Source organism: Aotus nancymaae, unplaced genomic scaffold (genome assembly GCF_030222135.1).
Source record: "Aotus nancymaae isolate 86718 unplaced genomic scaffold, 86718_ANA_hifiasm-v0.15.2.pri h1tg000051l, whole genome shotgun sequence".
NCBI classification, from domain to species: Eukaryota; Metazoa; Chordata; class Mammalia; order Primates; family Aotidae; genus Aotus; species Aotus nancymaae.
In genome coordinates, this window is record NW_026988465.1 from 24,179,763 (window position 1) to 24,195,681 (window position 15,919).

The window sequence follows — 15,919 nt, forward strand, 5'->3', positions numbered from 1 at the left end:
GGAGTGCTAGGGCAACCAGTCACTAGGTGCTTCTCCCACCCACCAAGTTATAACTGGGAAACGCTACTCTTTTCACATGCGTTTCTCATGATGCTGAGAGCCCTGCTCCTCTATTGGAAAAGGACATTCTAGCCAAAGCAGGAGTCATTATATATATAAATGTAGGAGGGGAAACACCTGTTTGCTGCCCTCTACTAGAGGAGGGAATTAATCCTCAGGTCTGAGCAACAGAAAACCAATACGGGCAAGGAAAATACGCCCTCCTGTTCAGGTTAAACGAAGAAATTCTACCTCTTTTCCCTACCAAAGCCAGTGTCCTCTCAGCCCCGAAGCTCAGCAGGGCTTATAAAAAGTTGTTAGAGATCTGAAAGCCCGGGGCTTAGTAAAGCCATGTAATCATCCCTGCAACGCTCCTATTTCAGGAGTACCAGAACCTAATGGATGGTGGAGATTGGTGCAGAACCTCAGTATTCTCAAGGCCATTGTTCCTCTGTTATCTCTGGAGCCCAAGTTTTTCTTAACACAGCTCACCACTAGGTGGCCTTAGAGGGACACCATAACATGTCCCTGGCAAATTCCATCCAGCTCCAACCATTAGGGGCAGCCCATCTGTCACACTCAAATTGTGGGAAGGAGAAATGAGTGCAAACCACCCTCATCCCTGCTAAACTTTCAGCTGCAAGCGTGCACTAAGGCCCGACAAGGAGTCTTCTTTGCAAGATCCTTCTACGTTTGCCTTCCTACTAGCTGGACAGGAACCTCGCTCTAGCCGACATAGTGCCCCGTGACTTACTCCTCAGAGGAGGCAGTAGCTGTGCCCTTTCTTGCCAAGGTTCAGCCAAGGGCAATCACGCTGCTTCCCTACTGGCCGGGCTAAGGGTTGCTTCCTCGTTAGGCACAGGGACACCTAGATTAGTAGTGTCCCTAACACTCCAAAAATTTAAAGCCATCCTGGATAAAATCTCCCTCCGACTTACTCAAATCCAGGGCCACGTAGACTCAGTAGCAGCTGTGGTCCTTCAAAACAGGCGGGCACTAGACCTTCTCCCTGCCGAAAAAGGAGGAACTGCCATTTTCTAAATGAGGAATGTTGTTTCTATGTTAATAAGTCGGGGATAGTCCGAGAAGGCTTTAAACAGCTTCAGGATAGGGCCAACCAACTGCCTGCTGGTAAAAGAACTGAAACTGCCTCCTGTTCTCACAACGAAGCCTCCTCTGGCTCCTCCCTTCTCAGGACCCTCCTCATAATCATCCTGGCACTGCCTTTGGCCCACACCTTTTCAGTCTCTTCATCCGTTTTGGTTCCTCTAGAATGAAATCCCTCAAATGGCAAATGGCCTTGAAATGGAACCCCAGATGACCTCAGTCCCCAACATCTACCGTGAACCCCTGGATCCACCCGCCACCCCCGAAGCCTCCGCTCTGGAGGAAAACTCCAACTATGGGCCCCTTCTGTGCCCCCACTCAGCAGGAAGTAGTAAAGAGCGGTTGTCTGCCCCCTTCCCAGCAGCAGTGGGGTTTTCCTCTTCAGAGGGGGGACTGAGGGAACGAAAGCTTTTGGGTCAATGGGGAACCTTTGGAAATCCTAACATGGGAAAGGGTGGACACGGGTACTTTTCAACTATACCAGGAGGCCGTGCTCAAGTATCAGTAGCTGTTCAACCACATTCCAGTGCTGCCTGCAAAGTCACATAGAAACCGGGGAACAACCACAAGGGCAGATTAGGTGACTCGGGACAAACACGCCCCATCTCAGAGGACAGATTAGGTGACTCGGGGCAAACACGCCCCATCTCAGAGGACAGATTAGGTGACTCGGGGCAAACACGCCCCATCTCAGAGGACAGATTAGGTGACTCGTGGTCACAAGCCCCTCCCCACACAGGACTAGGGACAGACACTCAGCAACTCAGGATGACTTGGGGATAGAAGCCCAGGCGGCCCTGACCATCACGGCAATCCGCTCGAGCCCCTTCCACCCTTCCATGCTGTGGAAGCTTTCGCTTTCGCTCGCTCAATAAGCTGCATTGCTGCTCACTCTCTGGGTCCGTGAACTCTTGTTTGGAGGTGGAACACACCGTGGGGGTAAGGCTTCCTGCTCCGTTCTTCCCGCAAGGGAGGCCAAGAACCTCAGCCCGGAGCCCAAGCTGCAAATGCGGGTGCAATACCACCCCTTGCCCCGAGGTCTCCCAGCAGTCTAAATTCTTTTCCATTTTTAGGTTTCCACGCGGCCCCCAATCCCACTCAAAGAAGCCCTGAGAAGCATCGCCCCATCACCCCTCCGTGCCGGCCTTCCTAATACTCCACTGCCCTCCACTCCTCACTTCTTTTTCCTTTATATGGAATGGAAGGTCTGATTGCACACCTCTGGAGGGCCTTCCGGAATTAGAGAACCTGAAATAGCTGGAAGGAAGAACCATGAGACATTTATTGATTCATATTCCAGCTTCAGTTGACAACTGACCTTGACCCAGCCTCCTGACTCTACACCCTAAGACCTTCTCCCAGCTTGAAAAGACTGCCCTGAAGTGTAACTTCTGTAACTCCACTGTTCACCCCAAACCTGTAAAACCAACTCCTATCCCAACCCCCTTTGCCGACTCCCTTTTCGGCCTCAGCCCGCCTGCACCCAGGTGAATAAACAGCCATGTTCTCACACAAAGCCTGTTTGGGGGTCTCTTTGTTCAGAGAGCAGGTTTTAACAGGTACTACCTTCTATCCTTTAAAGATATCCCATAGAAGGGGCTGTCACTGTCTTTACAAACGACTCCAGCAGTGGCAAAGCTGCTGTTGTGGGGCTGAAACAATAAGTGTGGCAGACTCATTAGTTGTCAGCCAAAGAGCTGAGTTTACAGCGATAATTAAGGTTTTGCAAACATTTAGACAACCAGTAAACATAATTTCTACTGAAAACAATGGAAATTAAATCAAAGCCATTACACCCAAACAGAGGCTAATGCCCCTTTAATTTGGGCAAGTGGTGGCATAGTAACCCCACATCCAGAATGATGTGATTAATCATAAGCATATATCATAGAATTCCTTTTATATGGAATGTTCAAAAAGGCAAATAAATATATAAAGAAAACAGATTAATGGTTGTCTCAGGCTAGGGATACGAATGGGAACTCACTGCAAATAGGCATGAAGAGACTTTTTGGGGGTTACTGAAAATGTTCTAACACTGAATTCTGCTAAGAATTCACAAATTTATAAATATACTGGGAGGCCAAGATTGGCAGATCACGAGTTCAGAGTTCGAGACCAGCCTGGCCAATATGGTGAAACCCCATCTCTACTAAAAATAAAAAATTACTGGGTGTGATGGCCCACACCTGTAGTCCCAGCTACTCAGGGAAGCTGAGGCAGGAGAATCGCTTGAACCCAGGAGGCAGAGGTCGCAGTGAGCCAAGATGACACTACTGCACTCCAGCCTGGGGGACAGAGCGAGACTCCATGTCAAAAAAAAAAAAAAAGTTCAAGAGTCTTCTACAGTCGTTGTTTCCTTTTACTTTTCCAATGCCTTTATTGCCCATCTGTAGGGAAGCAGACGCATACCCCACCCATGGGTAACCTGAGTTCGGTGGCGACAAAGGAATGAGAAAAAGACAGATAAAGAGAGATAGCGGGACCAGGGGACCACCACTTCTTACTCTGGAGGCAGTGAAGGCCCCGAGCTCTGGTTTCCACAATATTTATTGAACACAATCACTTTTGTCTATAGTGCAGGTGGCAGGGTGAATCAGTGAAGGGAGGCTGTGCATCAACTATAAAATTGGCTGCAGTGGCTGTTTATGTGAGTTTCTCAGGCGCTAAAAGTGTACACTTATCAATAGACAGCGCAGCTGGTGGGAGCGGGCTTAGCAAGGAGCCCACATGTCTGGTTACACTTCAGTGCTTCAAGGGAGTGTGATGTCCTTGGGCACTATGTTTAGAATATCAGAGCTTAGGTCACTCTGCTCCTGGGAACATGCTGGCAAAGAGAGGCCTTCCTCCCCAGAGGCCTCAGAGGCCTTCCACAGTTTATTGTTCCTGATTTCTTTTATACATTACTTATAAGCAGAGTATGTTATACATTGCTCATCACCAGTTTATGTGAAGACACTGTAAACCCTTCCTCCATTGCTGCTCCCCGCAACATCTCTCCGTTTCTTTTTATATAAAGCGGCCATTGTTATTATAGCTTGTTCGTGGCTCTTGGTTTCTTTCTAGAGTCATTCTTTGCATTTGCAGACTAAGAACAAACAGCATATGCAGATACAAATTTAAGCAAAATTAGCAATGGTTGTTATTTAATAGTTTTGATTTATTTTAAAGGATTGATATTGGAGACTCGATTAGCTGCCTTAGCAAGAATATTAGCTTCAGGCAACAGGGTAAGATGAGCATGAGACGTTTTAAAAATTTGCCTCTTTAATGTAGCAATATTCAGAGTTAAATTATTCTTTTTTGTGCTATAACAAGATGTTTAAAAAAAAAATTCTTTTTGCCCAGTAGATGATGCTTAATTATTTCCCAATGATGTTTAGAGGCATTGTAAGAGCTAGGAGTAATACAGAAATTAGAAGTATTTTTGTCACATTGCATTTGCAGATGGTGTTTAAGACTCATGATACAATTTTTCCTTGAAACGACCATCTATTGTAAATCATTGATTTGATTTGTCAGTTTTTTATTTATTTGGCTTTGGGAATTCCAAGGCTTTCAGAAATTTTTTTGCCAATTATTTACAAAACTTGTAGTTTGACTAGAAGAATGCAAAGCAACACCAGCAGCAGCAGCAGTAGCTGTGACAGCTACAAGACCCATGGTTACAGCTATTAAAGCAAATATAACTTTTTAAATTTATTATTTCTTTTACTACTTTAGTTATAGTATGTATGGAAGGAGAAGCCACCCAAGGTCTGTTAAGAGAAACAGGTATTTAAACTTTTCTGGAGCTCAGACTAGTAAAATACTATTGTCTTTATTTATTTTTATTTTATTTTATTATTTTTTTTAAAGACGGCGTTTCACCATGTCGGCCAGGATGGTCTTGAACTCCCAACTTCAGGTGATCCCCCTGACCTTGGCTTTCCAAAGTGCTGGGATTACAGGCGCAAGCTGCCGCGCCTGGCCTAGCGTCTTTATTAAAGGTGGAATTAATGCAGGTAAAAAGGCGGCAATTTGGGCATGATAGGAGTTGGGCTGAATGTTAACTATACTTATCACTAACATAAAAGGGGTTTGACAACTTTGGAAAGGAACTGATTAGAAAGCAATGTCATGATAAACAAAGCTTTATTATCTCTATGTCTAAGACTGTAATCTTCTTTTCAAATTTTAACTGAGGTTTGAGCCATTATTAATTTCTATAGTTGTGGGTGTTCTGGGCTCACAATAGGACTGACCATTTTGGAGGTGGAGGAGCTATTCTGTCCTCCTACCACTTAATAGGGTAATTTGTTTTAATTCTTCTATATAATTTTGGTGCATTATTCAGGAAGTTGGCTGCTAAAGGAGTTTTTCTACAATCTTTGCGCTGTCCAGTACAACTTACTGCAAATTTCCCCTAGGGACCTAATTAATGATGATTTTATAGGAATTATTTTGCAGTACAATATTGCTATTTGCAATGCAACTTTCCCAGGTTAGCACCTCTAACTTTTTAGACCATTTGGTGGCCTGCAAAGGGCAGGGCTTTTATTAGGCTTAAATTCATTAGTTTGGTGAAGTGTTATAACATAGCTGTGCTTATTTAATTGTATTTAAAGATTGCAATGTTCTTTCGCTAATTACATGATAAGTGAGCCTTGAGCAGTTTTGCCTTGGAACATAAGTTATTTAGCTTTGAATATTGTAACTTAGACATTCTGCCACAGGTCCTAAACAGATAGGTGGGAAACGATAGCCTATGGACGCATTCATTAACATACCTTTCTGTTTAGGGTGGGAGGGCCTGGATCACCTGTCGGTCTGGGCATCCACTAACATATACCTTTACAGGGGGATCTAACTATGTAACAGGTCTAATTAAGGGTGGCAAAGGAACACAAGCCCAGTAAGTGTAATTTCCCTCAGCCCTAGCTACAAGAAGACTCTCCGCCAAGGTGACTACCGCCATTGCTGCTAGGACTGTTTCCAGGAGTTAGAGGTAGCTGCTGTGCCTTTAAGTTGTTTTCAGCAAGCTGCGTCAGCCTCTTGATCTGTTTGCAGGTTGGCGGTTTCGCCTGAGGAGTTTTGGGTTTTTACCTGCTTCCTGGAAATGTTTATTTTGGCTATCAGGCTTGTTGGGGGCTAGTGAGGGTCCCAGAAGCCTCTCCTTTTCTTCTTTTTTGGGTTTTGGTTAATTATAGAGCTTAAGTTGTCTGGGGGGTATTCAGAAAGCTGATTTTCTTCTGTGGAAATACAAGCAAATTCTCTTCCCTATGTGATTACCCTTCCTTTTTCCCAAGTATTTGCTCTTGTGTTCTTCCACCAGCCCAATTTTTCTTCCTGGAAGTTTATCTTTTGTCCAGTTAAGTGTTGTTTTGCAGCTGTTGAGATGTGATCCTTGGAAATGTTTAAAAAATTTAAAGTTGCAAGGGCTAATTGTAATTGCATATTGAGGGGTGGAGTATTCTCTGTTTTTTTCTTGCTTTTGTTTTAATAACTGAGTTTTTAATGTTCTATTAGTGTTTTCGATAACAGCTTGGCCTTGTGAGTTGTGAGGAATTCTAGTAGTACGAGTAATTTTCTATTCTGATAAGTAGCCCGGGCCAGTGTCGGTTTTAATTTTTTGAGGAATGGGCACAACAGCAAAGCAGGATAATAGATGTCTTTTAACATGGGCTGTGCTTTCTCCTGTTTGGCATGTAGCCCAGATGAAATGAGAAAGGTCCTAACAGTTAACATGCACATAAGCAAGCTTGCCAAAAGATGGAACAAGTGTTACATCCATTTGCCATACGGCGTTAGGACTTAGGCCTCGTGGGTTTACTCCTGCGCCTTGATGGGGCAGATGTAAAACCTGACACTGGGGACGGTGTTGTACAAAGTTTTTTGCTTGTTTTCAAGTAATTTGGAATTTATTTTTTAATCCTGCTGCATTGATATGGGTCAAAGAGTGTAAGTCCTGGCCTTCTGTAAAAACAGCAGAAATCAGAAAGTCCGCTTGATTATTAGCAGCTGTAGGAGGACCTGGGAGATTAGTATACGCTCCCACGTCTTCTTACAGCTATGAGTAATGTAAAAAGGGAATTGTCTCCAGTTTGTAAAGACTGAAAGAGCTGGCTAAGTTGCTCATCAGGAAGGAACTTTGTTAAAGCAGTTTCAGTGTGCTGAGTGGCTTGTACCACATATGCTGAGTCAGAAACAATAGACTGGTTAAAATCTGTTAACACTGCTACGACAGCTTGTAATTCAACTCTGTGTGCGGACTGGAAATTAGTTGGAATAATTTTTTTTACAAGGCCCAACATAAGCAGCTTTGCCATTATTAGATTCATTAGTAAAAATAGTAATGGCCCCTTTGATGGAGGCAGAGTGACTAATTTTTGGAAGGGCCTAAGGAGGTAATTTTGGAAATTGAAAATTTTTTGTCTGAGGTAAGGATTGTTTAAGCTCCCAGTAAACTCTGCTAGATTAATTTGCTAATTTAACAAATTCACAAAAGCCTGTTTGATTTGAGTTTTGTTCATTGGAACAATTATTTTGCTATGATTAAACTCACATAATTTAAGAATTCTAGTTTTAGCCTGTTTTTAATTCACAAAGCAATTTGATCTAAGTACACAGTGAGTGTTTTAACAGTTTTGTGAGGTAAGAAGGACTATTCAACTAAATCCTTATCCTGAACAATAACCCCTGTAGGCGAGTGACAGGAGCAAACACAAGAAACTGTAAAGGCAATTTAGAGTCTATCCCAGAAACCTGAGCTTGTTGAATTGTTTCTTTCGCGGCAGCGGGAGACAATTTTCTTTTACTGTGAAAGTCAGGGTCTCCTCTAAGAATGGAGAATAAATTAGACATAGCATAAGCTGGAATTCCCAAAGTTGGTCAAATTCTATTAATATCTCCCAGTAATTTTTGGAAATTATTTAAAGTTTTTAAAGGGTGCTTTCTCATTTGGATTTTTTAAGATTTAATGCTTTTATTTTTCACTTGCATTGTAAGGTAGTGAAAGGGAGTGGCTGTTTGAACTTTATTAGGCTCTATGATAAGACCAGCGCCAGCCGCAGCCTTCTGTAGAAAAGAGTAACACTGAGGCCGGGCGCGGTGGCTCACGCCTATAATCCCATCACTTTGGGAGGCTGAGGCGGGTGGATCACGAGGTCAAGAGATCGAGACCATCCTGGTCAACATGGTGAAACCCCGTCTCTACTAAAAATACAAAAAAAAATTAGCTGGGCACGGTGGCGCGTGCCTGTAATCCCAGCTACTCGGGAGGCTGAGGCAGGAGAATTGCCTGAACCCAGGAGGCGGAGGTTGCGGTGAGCCGAGATCGCGCCATTGCACTCCAGCCTGGGTAACGAGCGAAACTCCAACTCAAAAAAAAAAAAAAAGAGTAACACTGAAGAAGGCTTCCTCGGGTTTCTGCAGCACATGATATATCATCCACTTAGTAGATAATACAGCATTCCGGGAATTTTTTCCTGACGGGTTGAATAGCCTTTCCCGCAAATGTCTGGCAAATAGTGGGACTAACATTCCTTGAGGCAGAACTTTCCATTGATATTTAGCAGCAGGTTGCTTGTTGTTTATAGCAGGGACCGTAAAAGCAAATTTTTTACAGTTCTTAGCGGCCAGTGGATTGGTGAAAAAGCAGTCTTTTAAATTTGTAATAATTAAAGGCCAATGTTTGGGTATCCTGGTTGGAGACAGGAGGCCTGGTAGATGGGCTCCCGTAGGTTCAATTACGGCATTGACAGCTCTTAAATCGGCTAACATGCGCCATCTGCCGGAGCTTTCCTTTATCACAAATACTGGAGAGTTCCATGGTGAAAAGGTTGGTTCAATGTCTTTTCTCTAACTGTGCCTTAACCAATACTTGCAAAGCCTCCAATTTTTCTTTTGAAGGCATCCACTGCTCCACCCCAACTGGACGCTGAGCTGTCCATTTTAACGCAGTGGGCTGGGGAGGCTCAGCAGTGGCCGCCCCTGAAAATGATAGCCAAGCCTTTTCTGTGAAATGTCTCAGATGCTTGAATCGGCTCAAGAAGACCACCCTGCCTTTCTCCCAATCCCTTTCCAGGTTTATGTCCCATGTTGATTATTACTTTCTTACATTTGGGAGTGTAGTTTGGAGCTGGAATAGAAATGTCAGTGTCCTGTTGTTGTAACAGGTCTGGTTCCCATAGATTTACGGGAATGGGGGTAACACGCGGTTGCTTGTCCGGTTCCTTGCACGGAAGGACTCAAGAGCTCTGATAGACTCTGAGGCCGTACGGACTCCTGCAAGTCCCACAGGGGCCCTTCCTCTTGGCCATTGTTTGGGCCACTGATTTAAGGCAGTTACTGAAACATTGGCTCCAGCGTTTACTAAACCTTCAAATTGTCTCTTCTGAATAGTTACAGTACAAATGGGCTTATTTTCAGATACTTGATTCACCCAGTAAACAGTCTTTTTTGCTGAATTTGTGCTTCCAAATCCTCCCTTTTTCCCCACTGAACTGTCTTTCGCTTTAATATATGGTAAAAGCAGACGCTGGGCTATTTTGTCTCCCGGGTTAGCACTCCAAGGTGTGGTGCAGCTAACAACCAAGTGGATTTCTCCTTTGTAATCAGAATCAATGACTCCAGTATGACTCTAAACACCTTTTAGATTTAAACTTGATCTTCCCAAAATTAACCCCAAAGGCCCTTGCACCCCTGTTGGCACTTTTATGGGTGGCTCTCCAGGTAGCAAAGAAATAGCTGTCGTACAACATCAATCTACTCCGCACTTCCTGAGGCAGCGGGGGACAATTATTGTACCCTTGTGGCTGGTTTGGCATCTGACAAGGTTGCCTATCTAATTACTAAAAAATCGTAAGGAAGCTATTGGCCAGTATAGACCAAATTCTCCTTTGTTCCTGCATTATTACAGACTGTGGCTTGTGACAAACATTTTTGCCCGTACTGGGAAGCACTAGCAATTAAAACAATTGTCTTAATTGTTTTAATTGCTAGATTTTACTTTGAGTAAGATGGGGTACCAGAGAAGTGTTCTGAACCAGAAAGTGAATGATTGTGAATGACTGAGCTAATATTTAATACGATCTCTCTATCTGCTGAATGTGGAATAAATCATGAGGCAGACACAGGGAGACCAGCTCAGAGGCTTCTGTGATATTCCAAGTCAGAGATGATGGTGGCTTAGCAGTGGCAGCACTGAGGTGGTGAGAAGTCATCAGATTCTGGATATATTTTTAAAATTTATGGGAATAATTTTTTAAATGTACAATATTTCTCATTGCCATAAGTCCTATAAAAAGAATTAGGAATAAAGTTTGAAAAGGTATAGATGAGGACCTTAGGTTTGGCAATTTTTAAAACGATGACCATGGAAGACCTTTCTGAATTTTGGGAGTGAAAAGTTCCCCAGATCCTTGTATGGCTGCCTCCCCAGCCTCCTTCAGAGCATCTCACTCCTATTAACAACCCCCAGGGAATGACCTTTGCATACAGATCTGACTGAAGTGAGGAAGCAAGCCATGTGCATTTCTGGAGAAATCACAGTCCACAGCGTAGGAGCAAGCCTGGTAGGTTCGAAGAACCGTAAGGAGTCGACGGAGAGGTGAGACTGTGGGTCAGAGGGGCTCGGGGCAGTGAAGAGGAGCAGAGAGTGAGGGGCTGCAGAATAGACGCAGTGAGATTGAGGGACAGAGACTGGAGAATGGAGAGGAAGACTGAAACAGAGATGGAGCTAAGAAGAGAGAGGGAGAGACTGGGTGTGGGAACCGCCGAGGGTGCTGAAGATATGCGGAAGGGCAGAAAGAGAAGACAGAGTGAGTGGGCAACTGGGGTTCCAGAGAGGTACCGAGGTGGGGAGAGACAGAGGCTGAAGGACAGTCAGGCATGCAAAGGGGAATCTGAGATAAAGAGGGGGTAGACTGAAGGGTGGAGAGGAGATGAGATGGGGGTGCTTCTGAGAGCTGAGGGAAGAACAGACTGAGCAGAGAGAAGAAACTGGGATTTCCAGTGTCGTCAGCAGGCTCCGCACCGACTCTGGCGTCCCTGCCCCGCTTTAGCAGTTCCTACAGACGCTTGACCTGCCAGGAAAGCCATCTGGAAAGAAACCTGAGCCTCTGCTGAAAGTGATGAATTTAAAGCCCGGCCACCGAGGATGAGAAACAGGTCATCCTGGGGGAGAACAGTCCTGAACAGCATGGCCATCTGGTTTGTCCCGTGGCTGGGCTCTCTGCTCCTGGTTTCCCTCTGGGGACCCTCGGCTCCAGGTAAGAGGAGACTGAGGGTCAAGCAGGGCATCCTAAGGGCGCCAGCCTGACTTCCTCCCCTCCGTGTCCCACAGCCTCCCTTCTCAGGCGCCTGGGTGAGCACATTCAGCAGTTTCAGGAGAGCTCTGCCCTGGGCCTGGGCCTGGGGCCGGGTGCTGAGGCCCTCCCAAAAGTGGGGTGGCTGGAGCAGCTGCTGGATCCCTTCAACGTGTCCAACAGACGATCCTTCCTGCAGGTGAGGCCAAAAGACGGGGAGTCCACTGCCCATCCTGCCCTCCCTCAGTCTCCCTCCTCTCTTCCTCAGTCTGCACCTGTTTTCCCTCTGCACACCTCCGTTCTCCCCATCCCTCAGCTTGAATCTCACGCTGTGGCTGCTGTCAGAATCCCCTTTCCTGCCCTGTTCTTCTGGCCTTAGTCTCCCCTCTTCTCAGGGTCCCACTCTTTCTGTTCCTCAGCTCTTACCCTGCATCCTTTCTTTCTTTCTCTCTGTCATTCACACTCACTCTCTCACTGCTCCTCCCTACCCCCTTCTCCCTGTCCAGAATGGACACAAAACCTACCACCAGGTAGCAGAAACTCGAACCAGCTTTGGAATCAGACCTAGCTCACAACAGGCACTCAAAGATACCTACCGAAAGAAAGAACAAATTCACCATTTTCATTGCTTACTCTGTATTCAGTCTCCAAAGATCATCCCACTTGGATCTTATTCCTAAATCCATCTGCATTTATTACTTTTTTGACAATTATTACCTCAAGAAATAGCAAGTTCCTTCTATGTGAGAGCCACTCCCTCAGTTCTAGAGTCAAAAAGCCCACATGTGAACAAAGTAGTTCAGATCCATAAAATAAAAAGGAATAAAAAAAGAGAAAAGAGTGAAGAAGCAGGCCCAAAATTTACTTTTGTAGATTTTGCATTCTAGATGAGATGAACAGGGGCCGGGCGCGGTGGCTCACACCTGTAATCCCAGCACTTTGGGAGGCCTAAGCCGGTGGATCACCTGAGGTCAGGAGTTCGAGACCAGCCTGACCAACATGGAGAAACCCCGTCTCTAAAAATAAAATGAAATAAAATAAAATAAAAAATAAAAAATAAATAAAGTAGATGAGATGAACAGGAGAAAACTGAGCACATAAATCAACCAGCTCATTTCAGATACTATTAAATACACAAGGAAAGATCCATTAGGGAGACTGAAACAAACGAGGAATTGAGAAGAAGTCAGGACTCTCATGATGCCACTTCTTCTTCCCCATCCCACCTCAGCGTTACTGGGTGAATGACCAACACTGGGCTGGCCAGGATGGACCCATATTCCTGCATCTGGGGGGCGAGGGCAGCCTTGGGCCTGGTTCAGTGATGAAAGGTAAGAGGCAAGTTTGAGAGAAAGACAGAGTTGGGAAGCTGGTGGGGACCAGGAAGGGGAGCTGTGTATTGCAATGCTGTGAGACCTGAGGGAGGGGCCCAAGGGCTGACACTCAACTTGCATCTCACCCCCCCAACCATACACTCTTCACAGGCCACCCCGCAGCCCTGGCCCCAGCCTGGGGTGCCCTGGTGATAAGCCTGGAACACAGGTTTTATGGCCTGAGTATACCTGCTGGAGGCCTGGACATGGCCCAGCTCCGCTTCTTGTCCAGCCGCCATGCGTGAGTGCGGGAAGGGAAAGTGGGGTCAAAGGACAGGAATGTCTGTGCTTTGGCATGTCTGCACCTGTGTCTCTCTCCTCCACTGTTGAAGTCAGCCTCTGAGTCCCTGGTTCCCTGTTTTCCTCTGTCTTTCATAGTGTCTCGTTGTTTTCCTTCACATTGCTGGGTCTCTCTCTCTCTCCCTATCTGTCTTTCTCTTAGACTGTATTCTTATCTCTGCTTCTGTGTCTCTGTCTGAAGTAAGCCACTGTATCACTGTGCAGACCACCAGCATTTCCTACCTGGATTACAGAACCAGCATCCTCACCATTCTTCCTGCTCTGCCCTTGACTTCCAGGTGGAAATCGGAATAATTCTGTTAGAGCATAAAGCAGGTCATCACCCTCCCTGGCTCAAGTCCCCCACATGTCTTCTGTATCACTCAGAGTAAAGTCAAAGCTTTTACAATGGCCACGAGGTTCAATGGGTTTTGGCCTCTGGTCAACTCTGACCTCCACTCTCTCAGATTCACTGGGCTGCAGTTACATTGAGGTCCTCACTGTCCTCCAGACTTACAGGCACATTCCTGCCTTGAGCCTCTGAACTCATCCCTCTACATGGCGTGGCCTCCCCCAGATATGTGTATGGCCCCTCCCCAGCCTCCCTCAGTGCATCTCAACTCCCACCATTTTCCTCCCAACTGTACTTCACCTGCTCTTTGTTTCTTTCATCTGTTTTATTCTCACAGAACTTAGCTTTTTCTTTCCTCATTGGTGTCTCTCTCTGTAACAGTCTATTTGCCTCTGTCTCTCTTGTTCTGTCTCTGTATCTACATCTGCGGCTCTTTGGCTCCATCTCCCTCTCTCTGTAACAGTCTGTTTGCCTCTGTCTCTGTATCTACATCTGCGGCTCTTTGGCTCCATCTCCCTCTCTCTGTAACAGTCTGTTTGCCTCTGTCTCTGTATCTACATCTGCGGCTCTTTGGCTCCATCTCCCTCTCTCTGTAACAGTCTGTTTGCCTCTGTCTCTGTATCTACATCTGCGGCTCTTTGGCTCCATCTCCCTCTCTCTGCAACAGTCTATTTGCCTCTGTCTCACTTGCTCTGTCTCTGTGTCTACATCTGCGGCTCTTTGGCTCCATCTCCCTCTCTCTGTAACAGTCTATTTGCCTCTGTCTCACTTGCTCTGTCTCTGTATCTACATCTGCGGCTCTTTGGCTCCATCTCCCTCTCTCTGCAACAGTCTATTTGCCTCTGTCTCACTTGCTCTGTCTCTGTATCTACATCTGCGGCTCTTTGGCTCCATCTCCCTCTCTCTGTAACAGTCTGTTTGCCTCTGTCTCACTTGCTCTGTCTCTGTATCTACATCTGCGGCTCTTTGGCTCTATCTCCCTCTCTCTGTAACAGTCTATTTGCCTCTGTCTCACTTGCTCTGTCTCTGTATCTACATCTGTGGCTCTTTGGCTCCATCTCCCTCTCTGCATCTCAGTCTTTTCTACAAGCTAAACGGTTTTCTAACTGCAGCAGGATGGCACTGACTGCAAGCCATTTCAGAAAGGTTAGGGAAGAAAGACAGGCCTAGGGAGGAGAAAGAGGCTGTTAGACATATCCACAGTTCACTCTCCACCTCTCTTTGTGTCTCTTCCCTCTCTTAATGCCTTCTAACTCTTCAGCTTAGGAGCCTCCTCCTCTGAGTAGCCCCCTTGACTGCCCTCAACCCTTCCCTACATTTGTCAGGTTTTCATCTAAACTGACTTGGACATTTTTCGTCTCCTACCTAAAACAAAAAGGGAAAGAAGGTGCAGGGTTTCTAGAAAGTGGATGAGCACAGGGTCTCCCGTGGCCTAGGCACACATGTTCTGGGAAGTGCATGTGGCTTGGAGAACCCTTGGAAACACATCCTGAGAAAACAGACCTGGCTTCTGGCCAGATTCACCCATTCATGTCTCTGGATTCGAGTTTCCCCCAGAGTGGGGAAATCTTCAGGGATTCCCAGCGATAAGGACCGACCGAGCCTCCCCTTTGACCCTAGACTGGCTGATGTGGTCTCTGCCCGCCTGGCACTTTCCCGCCGCTTTAACGTCTCCTCCTCCAGCCCCTGGATCTGCTTTGGAGGCTCCTATGCCGGCTCCTTGGCCGCCTGGGCCCGGCTGAAGGTCCTGGGACTCCTCCGGGTGGGCTGGGGGAGGGAACTCGGACTCCAGGGCCCCCGTCTCCGATCAGAGGAATGCCCTCCCACCACGCCCCTTCCTTCCTCCCGCACCCCAAGCATTCTGCACGAGCTGTCCTCACTAGAGCGAGTGAGTGACACGGGGGCAGCAAGACGTGGGATTCAGCCCCTCACCCGCAGGCTGACGCCGTCTCCCCCCTCAGTTCCCGCATCTCATTTTCGCGTCGGTCGCCTCGTCCGCCCCGGTGCGGGCCGTGCTGGATTTCTCCGAGTATAATGACGTAAGGATGTCGGGCAGCAGGTGCGGGAGGAGGGGGCCCAGTGGGCGGAGGCCGACACTTCCCGATACCGTCCTCTGCGGTCCGACCACAGGTGGTGTCCAGAAGCCTTAAGAGCGCGGCGATCGGCGGGTCCCTGGAGGTAGGAGGTGGGGCCTAGTCCGAGGCGGATGGGAGGGAAAAGAGGCCTCGGATGCCGGGGAAGAGAAGGCCTCAGACGGGCGACGCCTGCAGTGGGGCGGGGTCTAAGCAAGGTTGGAGCAGGGAAAAAGACGCAGGTTTTGGAAGAAGGCGGAGCTGATGAAGAGGCGGGGCACCAAGAAAACAGGCGTTCCCTAGAGGGGGCGGGGTTTGGGCAGGGACCAGCCTATCCGGAGGTGAGGCTCAGGGTGGGGCGGGGCCACGGCGGAGGGCGGGGCCTGCAGGGACAACCCTAGGAGGCGCCAG

The 15,919-nt window shown here is 46.9% G+C and overlaps 1 protein-coding gene across 1 annotated transcript in view; it reads left to right on the forward strand.

Moving 5' to 3' along the window:
- Positions 1-15,919, forward strand: part of PRSS16 (serine protease 16) — a 42,673-nt gene that overhangs the window by 18,912 nt on the left and 7,842 nt on the right. The window contains exons 2-9 of the mRNA XM_012465873.2: positions 10,607-10,735; positions 11,190-11,396; positions 11,471-11,631; positions 12,664-12,763; positions 12,917-13,046; positions 15,057-15,180; positions 15,398-15,475; positions 15,567-15,614. Of these exons, the coding sequence (XP_012321296.2) occupies positions 11,285-11,396; positions 11,471-11,631; positions 12,664-12,763; positions 12,917-13,046; positions 15,057-15,180; positions 15,398-15,475; positions 15,567-15,614 (753 nt within the window). The 5' untranslated portion in view covers positions 10,607-10,735; positions 11,190-11,284. The remainder of the gene's footprint in view (positions 1-10,606; positions 10,736-11,189; positions 11,397-11,470; positions 11,632-12,663; positions 12,764-12,916; positions 13,047-15,056; positions 15,181-15,397; positions 15,476-15,566; positions 15,615-15,919) is intronic.